At 33.0% G+C, this 13,221-nt stretch overlaps 1 protein-coding gene across 1 annotated transcript in view; it reads left to right on the top strand.

Moving 5' to 3' along the window:
• The window catches only part of LOC149909062 (ATP-binding cassette sub-family G member 1-like), a 29,638-nt gene extending 18,932 nt beyond the window's left edge, over positions 1 to 10,706 (top strand). The window contains exons 3-10 of the mRNA XM_090120670.1: positions 716 to 902; positions 1,939 to 2,084; positions 5,183 to 5,421; positions 7,099 to 7,215; positions 7,408 to 7,559; positions 8,322 to 8,508; positions 8,997 to 9,253; positions 9,685 to 10,706. Coding sequence (XP_089976796.1) covers positions 716 to 902; positions 1,939 to 2,084; positions 5,183 to 5,421; positions 7,099 to 7,215; positions 7,408 to 7,559; positions 8,322 to 8,508; positions 8,997 to 9,253; positions 9,685 to 10,029 — 1,630 coding nt within the window. The 3' untranslated portion in view covers positions 10,030 to 10,706. The remainder of the gene's footprint in view (positions 1 to 715; positions 903 to 1,938; positions 2,085 to 5,182; positions 5,422 to 7,098; positions 7,216 to 7,407; positions 7,560 to 8,321; positions 8,509 to 8,996; positions 9,254 to 9,684) is intronic.
• The last annotated feature ends 2,515 nt before the right edge of the window (positions 10,707 to 13,221 follow it).

The raw sequence follows: 13,221 nt of genomic DNA, 5'->3' as shown, positions 1-13,221 counted from the left end.
GGAAGTATTCATTTACTGACCTCAGACGTTTCCTTTCAATTTAAATTGACGGCATATTAAGTAGGTTAAAGAATTTCGTATTAGCAGACATAATAGTTAACTTCATCACTATATCAAATATTTTCGGTAAATGTAATAGAATTAAGTAAAAATAATAAGCAAATAAAATATTCTTGCTCCAATTTGAGACTTTAATGTAAGAAAATTATTCATTCTTACTGACTTCTCTCTCTTAATATTATGTCAAATATTTTCATACATCATTGTGTATTATAATACGGAATCAATACATCTGTTTTGGTAATGCATTATTCTTTATCACATAATAAAATACAAAACAACAAAGTCAATAATACCTTTTGCAACACTAACAACATCAATCAATGTGTTGCAGCGCCTTCTTTGAAACGGAAACTCGCTGGCAACAGCTTTCCGTATTTTGTTTAATTATATACATAATAATTATACTATATTATGGTTAATGCGATTCGTTCTTAATCCGAATACGAGTATTTACTTAAATATTTCTTTGCATTTCCGCATACACTGACGATTTCATCATTTCATGGATGTTATTGTGTCGCGTGATGTTTAGAGTAAATATTTACATATTTACTAAACGCGTAATGTACTTTCTTTAATAACTCATTGACCTATGCAAAATACGTCACTAAAATATGTATATCGCACATACTAATTCCTTATTTCATTTCAGAAAGCCAACAAGTGGCACAATCTGTGTGAATGGCCAAATAAGGAATGAGAAGCTGTTCAGGCGTCGCTCGTGTTACATTCTCCAAGATGACCAGGTGCAGAACATGCTCACTATCGAGGAATCCCTACACTTCGCTGCGGAGCTCAAACTTGGAAACCATATCAATACGCAACAAAAGTTGAAAAGGGTAACATAACTATTCAATAGTGAAACCACAGATTAGTAAATACTACGTATAACTCACGACACTATACCAAACGATAACCTAATTTATAGCTACAACCATTCATAATATAGTTAGTTGCGTATTGTAACAATACAAGGAAAGGATTCGGTTGGTTATATGGGTCACTTACTACATCAGAAATACGGGTAAACTTTGATAACTAATCTTGCCAGTATGTAGTAATTGCCCTGGATCATACTTGACCCAAATCGTTTGGATACAGGTATATAATTATCTACAAGCAGTAATAGCAAATTCCATGGGTTTTTGTTCGATATATTTTAATTAAATAATTTGCTGTAAATCAAATATTTTAGAACAATTAATCACAGAAACAAAAATGAAGGTAACAACAGCCCGATATAAAAAAATTGCCTTGAAACAATGAAAATTACGAAAATATTACAACGTAATAGTTTGATTACGGAATTAACTGTTATAAGTACGAATGAACTTGAATGGTTTACGCCAGTGCAAGTGTACTGAATCTAGTTCGAGCGCACTCAAACGTGATAAAAAGTTAATTAGTCATAATAAACCTGTAAAAGGCTTTGAATAGATTTTATTCCATTTGGTGCGTTCTTTATTTGTAAGAACGCTTATTTTTTTCATTACTTAGTCACAAAGAACTTATAATTTGCGAAAACACCTTGATTTAATAACAGACAATTAAAACAATCTTACAAAATATACATATTATTAAAACATGATTGTTATGACGTCAATCAATTCAACTTACCTGTTTAAGACTTTATAATCGTAGAAGTCATTTTGAAAAAAATCCTTAAAAAAAGTTGAGAATTTTATAAAAAAAATTGTGCCCATGCGCTTCACAATCTACAACCTATATACATTCTTTGAATATATTCAAAGAAATTGAATTATCTATATATTTAATTTTTAAATAAGTTTTCAGACATATTAATGAACTATGTTATTCATAATAACAATTGAAAGTTTACCACATACACTTGGCATTAAATAATTGTAATTTTAGGTGGAAGAGATAATAACATCTCTTGGTGTAAGCAGAGTGAGGAACACGCGGGCTGGCAGTCTGTCTGGAGGCCAGAAGAAGAGGCTGGCGATTGGTCTGGAACTCGTCAATGATCCGCCTGTTATGTTTTTAGATGAACCTACTAGGTGAGACCTGACATTTTTTTCACATTGTTACCTATATTATTTTGATTCTTGTTTTACTTAGTACCTAACTGGTAAATGAACGTAATTTTTCTCGATATGATTTCAAAACTACCAAGAGAACTAATGTAGAGCGGCCTTTTATCATCTAACTAAATAATATGAAGATTAGTGGATTTCGGCATGTGCAGGTTTTTAGAAGTTAGATCACTTATCATCGATATTTTTTTGTTCATAGGACATGACAGCATCTTCATTTTCTTCACCAATAAAGGTGATGTGGATAATGACTGAAAATATTAGTATAATTTTATAACTCTCGTTTGTTCCATTCTTTAGTTTTACATTGACACAGAATTTGACCGTATGCTTGATTCAGTACCTAGTTAACGAAACAAAAAATGTCTTCGTGTAGAATCAAGCTAATCTAGGTACTTACATGCCCCATGTAGATTAAAAATTATTGACGCAGTATTTAACGTTTTAAATAAATTGTAATTCAATACAAATAAATAAATAAATTGAATAAATGTATCAATCTGTGAACCGCTCTATATTTATTTGAAGTTAAACTTCGAAGACTGAAATAACCACGGAAACACTTAACAAAGGTTTTGTTTTAATTAATTGTCAAGGTGAACGTGTAATTTTGTGTGAAATAAGTTAATCTTAAAATTATCTTTTATAATGACCATTAATTATTAAAGTAGTAAATTCTGCTCAATTATAAATACCTTACCTAACAATTCAAATGATAATATAAAACGTTATCTACTTTTTGTTAGTTTTTTATGGGAGATTTCTTGGAGAATTTCCGGAGAAACGGCGCGGAGAAACATCTTAATTAATATATATTCTTATATAACGTTTAATTCCTTTTTCGACGTTATACTACTGAATACTTATAAATTTATGATATTTAAATAAAAAGCACAATCGATCGTCCGTTTTACTTGTCGCTCATGATAACAGATAAATATACTCTCATTGCACACAGGTGTTAGTTACTTATCTCAATCTTATCAGGCATTGACATCTTTGAAACTTTGCGATTTGTTGATGAGTCATCTCTTCAAGTTTAGCGACTTTGAAGAAATGTTAACTAAATTAAAAAAGAGCGTGTGTGCCGAGCACACATGTCAGAAGTGAGACTTCTTTTGCTTCTTTTGCTATAATCTTGATGAATTTTTATTAAAAGATACCAAAGATGCTTCAACACCTTACTCCATGACGTGACTCTCAACGCGCCTAAAGAAGTTTCACTTCAAAATTTTCACTGTATAACAGCTAATAATTATACATAACATTGATAATGATTTAAAAACCACATCATTAAACGTGATTATTGGAGACTATTCGTGTCGCGAATCTCGATAACCTTAACCCAGAAACCTGTACCTATAATAATTATTACCATTTCCTGTGCCCGTAGGTACTCTCCTGACTAGTTGAATATGAATAATTCACATATTATGTAGATGAGTATGAGTTTTATTTACTTATCAAACTATCTCAGGCACTGGCTGTTTAACTTACCTGTAGAATATTTTTAACGAATGTTAAACGTTAAAATACAATAAAATACAAAAAATGCTACGGAAAAATAATAAATAAATAAATATTTCAGGAAAATTTTCACACACGGCACAATCTGATCCTAAGCTTTCTAATACTAAGCTAAATACTAAGCTTTCGCTTGTGTTATGAAAACCAGATGGCTGATAAACATATATAATCTTTAAATGAATACTTATATAGATAATTAACACCCAGACCCAGAGCCAACATCTATGTTCATCACACAAATGTTTGCCCCGGGTGGGAATCGAACCCACGACCTCTGATTTGGAAGGCAGGGCCACTACCAACCAAGCCAACCGGTCAGTCATTACAATAAGAAACGTCTATCTTTGTTCTTCGTCACAAATCTTTTTTTGTATTTAACTATTAATATACTCATTGAGTTCATATTTTCAGAATTAAAATTTTTCTATGTATCTCTCCATAATACACGGGTACCACCAGAAGGAAGATACCCGGTCCTTTGGAAGGCTTACGTGGGGACATAGGTCCAACACGCAGAGGCCCTTTAGAGAATTTAATGTGTTGTGGGACACCAGCCGCAGCCTGCCCATGACTGCACTATAGAGATACAGCCCTGGGCAGTCCGCGGCCAATGTAAGACTATTGTAGAGAATGGAAATGAATAAAACTGGGTTATGGAAGGGGGTGTTAGATGGACTGGTATATTGGTTCTATGGGGACTATGGACGTCTGCCTTTTCAACATTAAAAATTGAAAATTATGGCAGACGGTGACTCGCCACTTCGGTCGATGGGCTCCCAAAAAGGTTACCGATAGTGGCAACAAGGGGGCAACATCAGCTGAACGGCTAGGGGTGTAGAGAGGTGCGGCACCGGTTTCACCATCGCGGGCCCGCGGGCCCGGAGTGGGTTTCCCCGCTATTACGCCATTAGACACTTCCACCCCCGAGCATATAGCTCTGGCGGATCCACTCTGGACGGCCAACAAAGGCAAGCCAGAGGTGGAGGATCCTGAACCTCGTCATTGTTCACTCCGAACTGCCACTGGGACAGTCCAGAGGTGAGGACAGGGACCTCCCCCGGGAGCGCTCGGTTCCCGCGGGGTCGCTACTCCCCGACACCTCGCCACAAGGTGCCCTGCGGGGTGACTGACTGCACAGTGCACGGTTGGTATATCTATTGTAGATATGCCATCCGGGGGCGATGGGGTCGTCACATCCCTATTATTATTAACATCTATTCGATGCCAACTATTTGAGTTTGTAAGACCTAAAGATTGATTCACTATCATTCTATTGATATAATTAGAATAAGAGTAGTTTAAAGATATTCGTGCACTGTTAAAACATAACACATTCCTAACCTATGTTACTCATACTAAGTAGTTTATTTTTTGCTAAGAGCTTTTCTTGTCTCAACTATGTATTTAATCTGTGTATCGAAAACTATGCATGATGTAATAAATAAATAAACTATCTAATCTTATCCTAAAACTATGTTATCTTAATTAATAACAATAATATCAGTTATCATTAATTAGATTAATTTATCTTCCAGTGGTCTCGACAGCTCCACAACCAAGCAACTAATCTACCTTCTCCACCTCTTGGCGCGGCAGGGTCGGACCGTTGTGATCTCTATGCACCAACCCTCAGCAACCTTGCTAGACATGGTGGACAGGTTATACGCCATAGTTGGAGGCAGATGTGGTTATATGGGCGCTGTGCAGCTGCTCGTCCCCTTCCTGGGAGAAATTAATCTTATTTGCCCCCCATATCATAACCCAGTTGACTTCTGTAAGTATTTGATTGATGTGCTTTCTGTTTCTTACTGCATAAAATTGTCTTATGAATATATAACATAGTATCTACATTTTAAAGTGAACCAATTTGGGACTGAGCCTCGGTATATTCCCATGTTAGTTTACTTCAAAACGCTGTGTTGACGCACGATACTAAAACCTAAAACCGAAATAATTTCAAAAGTACAAATAAACAAAACAACGAAAGAAAATGAAAATTTTTCAAGCAGTAACAGTTAACACCGTAAACTGTCATGCGCCATAGAATTGCTATTGCTATTGATTTTAAATAGATGAAAAATCAATAGTTATGTGACTCTATTTGACTCTACATGACGACTCGGAGTGGGATACAGTAGGAATTATGTCACCTTTTGAGAGACATGGAACATTTCATATCTTTTTCACTCGAATATAACTTCGACAAACTTTTTATAAATCTGCACCAAGAATGGACTGCAGAAATTCTTCAATATACTATAATAACTCTCATTCTCTACCCGCTATATAAGGAAGGCAGATTATATTTAACTAGCTTACCGCCCGCGGCTTCGCCCGCTTTATCTATAACCTAATAAGTTATAATAAATTATATACTAAAACCTTCCTCTTGAATCACTCGTTCAATTAAAAAAACCGCATCAAAGTCCGTTGCAAAGTTAAGCATACAAAGATTTAAGCATACATAGGGACATAGGGACATAGAAAGCGACTTTGTTTTATACTATGTAGTGATATGCAATAACTATAATGATAACAATCAAACGTTTAACCGGCCTTACAATGTTTATTAGCAATCAATAACTGACAATTACTAATGAGACACTTTATACATTATATTAGGTATTCATCTCAATCGATTAAAGCCATTATATCAAATTGGACTTCACCTAGTTTGAAAAACAATGCAAAAGCTGTTTTTATCAACTTCATTGTATTGTTTATTGTTTTAAATAAAAACAGAAACTTGAAATTAATGTGAATAACCTGTTGCCCTTTTGATTGTCTAAAGTAGTGAATCTTTCCATACTAATATTATATTTTATAACTGATCTCTACAGGTGTCAATATAGCTATGTTATAATATGTAGTATATTTGCCCTGGGCTATTCGTTCTTTATGAGTTCCTTCCTATCCATTTAAGCCAATTACCCACACGTGTTATACACCGTGGTCCGTGTAGTATAATGCGCTTGTACTCTGTACTAATGCTCCGAAAAGTACAAAAGGAGATTGGAACTTAATTCTTATCTCCGGTACTACAAAGTACAGGAAATTCCATTTAGAGCGGACAATTGGTGAGCTAGAAGGAACGGTTATTAGACATTTTTGCAAAGTGCAGTCATGATATTAATTCGCTTTTAACCTCGCCAGCCTGCAAAATAAACTTGGATTTGTAAAGACCTTCAAATGAATTAAAAATAAACGAGTTTTTATATCTTTTTGTATTTATATGGGTATTTTCCAATTTTTTCTTAAAGCGTGTTTATTTAATTAGGGTGCGAATGCGATGTAACTGTTAACGAGGGTTTGATCAGACACTTCTGGATTTAAATTTAAAACAACCAATCATTTAAAGACTTTATTGCCTAATATTAAATTTTAATCTACACTATTTATTAATTTAAAACATGTGAATTATTTCTAATAATTGGTAATATTTTTATTACAGTCATTGAAATATGCGGAGGCCACGAAAATGATTTAGAGAGACACTCGCAAAATGGCAAGAATAGTCAATGGATAAATAATATATCTAATGAGACTGACAGTAAATTATTAGGTTTAGGTAAGTCTGAAATGTTTCATTTTATTATAAGTATTATAATTGTTTTATTTAAGTAGCTAAATTGTTAAAATATTATGAGTACCAACATCGTAACAGCTTGTTTGATAGATTTTTAAAAGTCACAAATTAATATATTATCATACAATCTACCAAAAACCTATTAATAACGTGTTATTAAAATTTTAATTCCAGATTATAAAATAAACAAAGGTGACGAAATTTGCCTGACAACATTACCTCCTCCAAAAGAAGATCCTACTAATAAAATTTTATTAGCGTTAAAAAGCACATATCCGACTTCATCTATCGACCAATTCGCAATTCTAACTAGGAGAGCATTATTGGTAAATTTTATTTATTACTATTATTTACTTTACCAGTGAACTATAAAGTGAATATATAACTATATAGTGTTTATAGAGAATATATAAAGATAAGTATAGAAATAGAGATTTTAAACAGGATTTGAAATGTTTATATCGCGAAATAAATCTTTGGGGGCACTAAAATATTGGATAGAAACTTTTATAGATACGAAACGAAGCCACGAGTAAAATTAATAATTTGGTGCATTTTTTTGCAATTATAAAAATATTGCTTACGGGTAGATTAAGTTTGGCGTTTATCCTAGATGTACATTGCATTTAAATTTAACTGATCGTAACATACATGAATAAATTTACACTAGGTATGAAGGGGACATCAATCGATATTTTGATAACATATCAATAACATAATGTAATTATCATTTAACTATAAATATACGCCTCTCGTATGGTATTAAAAATTTAATCAGGTTAAAATCATATAAGAGAATTTATCTTTCTGAGTTATTAGTAATAATTATATAATAATAATTTTCTTAGAAGTGTCAATTCAAATACAATGAAAACTTAAATTAATGTATCCAATATTAAGTTTCAAGCTACTTTAAAATTATAATTATTTTAATTCGGTTTATGAAATACGAAAGATACGATATACGTATAGAGCACAATATTAAAATCGGTGAATTCAATTAAAAGAGTCAATACAAGACATTTGTACACATTCCTTTTATCAACCAGATTATATGATACCACATGTTGATAATGTGTTGTTTTTAGACAATATGGCGTGACCCGTCGTTCACACTGATGAATGTAGGAATTCACTGCACGATGGCCTTGTTCGTCGGCATTTTGTTCTTCAATGTCGGCAAAGACGCCAAATACGTGAGGGACAACTACAACTTCCTCTACTATAGCCTTATGTTTCTAATGTTCACTGCATTTAGTGGAGTTACTGTTCGATGTAAGTATTTTATCTTTATATTGTTATATAGGGATAAAATAGAATCTAGCAAACCTGTCACAGTTTTTAATAACAATCCTTGTTGAGATGCTGCTATTGAAATTGTACTCGTTGAAGTAAGGTATCATGGTGCTCAAAATATTCAAACTATGGAAGGACCCTATAATAGAAAGAAGGGGCAATTTCCAACAAGATGGGTTCATATGTGGCCCAACTTATGACGCGAATGATGCGGGTTCAGATCTCACCTCAAAATCACGAAGTTTTTTTTATAATTTTATTTTATAAATAAAAGGTTAATAATCCATGGATGTAATAATTATTTAAATCGCAATTTGAGTTAAATGCTTAGACAGAAACTTCATAAGTTATTAAATTGGTTAAAGTTTCTTTTTGTTCACCCGATGCCAAATCAAAAAAAAAATTACCTAATCTATATAAAATATTCAACCTAAAATCGTTTTTATAAAACACATCACAATATTCAGTTCCAGAGCAAGTGCCAATAGTGAGACGGGAGCATTTCAACCGATGGTACAATACCGGGGCTTACTACGCGTCGACCCTGGCCTCCATACTGCCGACGCAGACTATATGCACGCTGACGTTCTGCTGCATTACCTATGTTATGACGGGCCAGCCCGCTGAAGTGCTGCGTTTTATGACGTACTGTACAACTTTACTATTGGTCTCCTATGTAGCTGTTTGTGTCGGACTATTTAATGGCTCTCTGTTTAATATAAAGGTAATAATTATAAACAAGTATACAATACACACTACAGTACACAAATTTCTGACTAATACTGCCCACGCAGACTGTACGCACGCTGACATTCTGTTGCATTATCTATGTTATGACGGGTCTGTTTAATATAAAGGTATACAATATTATATACCACACTATTCTGGCTAATATTGCCCACGCAGACTGTAAGCACGCTGACATTCTGCAGACTGTAGGCATTCTGCTTCATTATGTACAACATATATTAAATTATCAACGAACTAACGGCTAACACGGGCAGTAATTCTAAAACTACAATACGAACACTTTTAAGGGCTTTTATATATACCTATATTATAACAGATTATTGTCGTCGTCCAAATGTCTGCTCTATCACAAGTTATACAACATTAATATAATTACTTATGTAAACGCTTTATTTTTTGTTTCAGAATGCAGTGATCTTCGGTCCATTCTTCATAATGCCGTTCACGATATTCTCTGGGTTCTTCCTCAGATATAGCGACGCACCTTTCATATTCAGATGGCTGTTCCACATATCATTCCTAAAACACGGCCTGGTTGGTCTGGTGATATCTATTTTCGGAATGAACCGCCCGAAACTTGTTTGCACGGACATCTATTGTCACTATTCGAAACCGACGCAATTTTTGAAAGACAATGGGATGCTAAACGAGAAGTTTTCTGTTGCGGTAGGAGCGCTGGGCGTTATAGGCGTAACAGTAATCACTCTCACATACATTGTCCTGAAAATACGGCTTAAATTCAAGTGGTAAATATTAGACTATAAGAGAAACTTTATTAATTAAGTAGCTAAATGTGTATATTAGAAGGGATCAAATTAAACTATGTATAATGCGCTCAATTTTAAAATATTGCAACGAGATGTTCCAATCATGCTGCTAATACGAGATCGAAGTAAAGAACAACATAAAACAGTGTTAAGTATATAATACATTCCAAAGAATATTTTCTATATTTCGTTTAAGTGCTTTTTAGGGTTGCTTGGGAATGATACCTTTGCTTAAGTAAATCAGAAGTGAAAATCAAGTGCGTTGTAAATATGTTAGTCTAAACAAAATTTTTCTTGTAATTTTTGTTTTATAATAATAACGAAAGTCTTGCCATTTAAAGAGAGCTATAAACGATAGATTTTCTAAATTTACAAAACAAAGTTTAGTTAGGCGGATATAGAAGTAGCCTCTAATTTTCCTTGTGAGTCGTATAAATTTGTCGAGCGCACTCCTTAAAACAAAACTTGATCAAAACAAATTAGAATAGGTATCCATCTGTATTGCCTATACATATTTGAATGATATTTTTATCGAATTTTAATTTTTAAGTTATAAAACGTGTCATATTATAAATTGAATGTGCCGTTTATATTGTTTTAATTGTATAGACTAAATTATAATTTTGCTTTTGTTTCACAATGTCCTGGTTAAAACTTATTACCTGGTAAATTAAATAATTAATTTAGTTCTCGACGAAGGTTTAGGTGGTTTTTACGATCATGAATTCCTTATATTAAGTTATAACTTAAGACTATAAGGCTGCGTTCCACCAGAGATGTGCGAGGAAAGTATTTGTAAAGAACCAATCATATCGCTTCATTTAACGTTTGAAGCGATCTCTGGTGATGAAGCACCTGGCCGGGATGATTGACGTTTGAACGCCTTACTTTTTGACCCTCACTTGCGTTCCGTTGCACAAATTGCAACGTAACATGCATTCGACAAATCTGCGTTGTAATACGAAAGACGACGACGAAATATTATCGAAATATGGTGAGAACAGTTTAAAATACGAACGAAATTCTTAGTTTGGTAGTGTCAATTTTACTTGGACAATTTGAAACAGATCCTTTAAATTCTTTATAATAATGTTTAACTTCGTAAAAGTGGTTTCATGAACAGTTAGTATAATAAACCAAATATTTTATGGCAATATTACGATCTCAGGCGTGCCAGTTATTGTGAGGAATTAAAAATTAATCGAAGCTATATTTTAGTCAACCATATTTCTAGGAGATATATATAAATGATGGGTCGGTTGAATTTTTTATATAATGTTTATTACACTTAACACATTGATCTGTGATGCTATATAATATATAACGCATGGTATGTGTGAGTCTATGTTAATTGTTATAAATATAAAGGTGTTGTTACTTTGAGATTTTATTACTTGTCTTTATTATTGTTTAAACTACAGTACTATGATAACATCTACCAGTAAATCTTTTGTGAAATGTGAATGAGCTTAAATCCAAAATCTGTTCCGAGTTATCATCACATTTGCTCAATTATTGGATGTTATTTTCAGTTATAAGCTTTTATATAGCTATTGATTATGATGTAAATAAATATTTTAAATATATGTGTCGTTTTTTATTTCTAAGAAATTCCTGAAATACTTTAAACTAAGCGACACCAACAGGCGCGGGCGTTACTGTGTCAATATACCTAATAAGAGTGTTTGACGATAACTTGAATGTGTTAATCGATTGGGTTGACAAGATAAGCTATTTATAAAATAGGCCTAAGTACATAGATTACACAGTTCTTTAGTTGTTACACAAAATAAAACTCTCATCCAATATCCCTCTCCTTATTAAGGTTACACTTTCTTATGGTTACCTATCTTAATCTCGAATTTTAATATTCCGAATATCATAATCCAGAAAACGTTTGGACATTTTTTCATAACCCCGAATTTTAAAATTTCGAAGTTTTGTTTGCCATATAATCGCAACTCCGAATTTCATTTGCCCATTTCTTTATTTGTACGACGTTTTACAATCCAGACGAATGAATTCCAGACATACGAAATCTTAATGCACAAAATCCAGATGACCGTAATCCATATGCACGAAAGCCAGATTTTTAAAACACAAATTTTTGAAATACAGTTAATTGATATCCAGACAAACAATGTCCAGATTTTTGAAATTCCAATAAACGATATCCAGCAAAACGTAATCCTTCCAGGGGGACGCAGCGCGAACCTAACCTAACCTTCTGAATAGATTTTAACACTTTAACCTTTCTGTAATGGGCAAGTAAAACAATAGCGAGTCGGTTCTAGCGTGGGGGTCGTAGTTCAAACCTAACCTACTGAGTCGACTTTGACACTAAAACCGGTCTGTAATGGACAAGTAAAACAATAAATTTACTTACTGACAATGTTTATTTTCAGTCGATAGTAATAGTATAATCACGATTGTATGGAAATCAAATAAAAAGATTATGAAAATCTGGCAATAGTTTATCTGTTATACGATTATATGGGAACCAAATAAAAAGATTATGAAAATTTGGCAATAGTTTATTTGGAAAATGGTACGATGGGAAACAAAAAAAAGTATTCTGAGAATCTGGTATATTGAGATCTGGATTATGAGAATACGGGAAACAAAAAAATACTTTTTAAAAATCTGGTTTTGGTGCATCTGGAAATTGATTCACCTGGGAAATTAAAAAAGGAATTTTAAAAATTTGTCATTCATTACATCTGTCTTTTAAAAGTTCTAACAACCGTTTTCGGGGTTTTAAGATTCGGGTAATAGAAATTCGAGTTTTTAATAGGTTACCCTTTCGTATGCCTCATTTAAATACAAATAGTTTCAAATATTGTTATACAATTATTTAATCACTCAGCATATGAAATATCCTTTGACTGAAAGATGTGAGTTATATGAAAAAGTATATTCGTCATTAGAAAAAATAATAACTAGCGTTACGTATCTGTAATTCAGTAGATACTTCCTAATATTATAAATGCGAACGTTTGTGAGGATGTATGTGTGTGTGTATGTTTGTTGATATATAATGAAATTTAGCACACATAATATGAGATCGGGGGGGGAAAGATTTGTTGATCAAAGTTTTGCTATTTTTTCAATCAAACATAAACAGTTTTAATTTCATATCGCCGTTATGAATTAATAACGACGCTAAGAAATTATT

This window comes from Colias eurytheme, chromosome 4, assembly GCF_061535395.1.
Source record: "Colias eurytheme isolate Ceu_HAF_F1 chromosome 4, ilColEury1 Martin Lab GWU primary, whole genome shotgun sequence".
Classification (NCBI taxonomy): Eukaryota; Metazoa; Arthropoda; class Insecta; order Lepidoptera; family Pieridae; genus Colias; species Colias eurytheme.
This window is presented reverse-complemented; position numbering and strand designations above follow the sequence as displayed.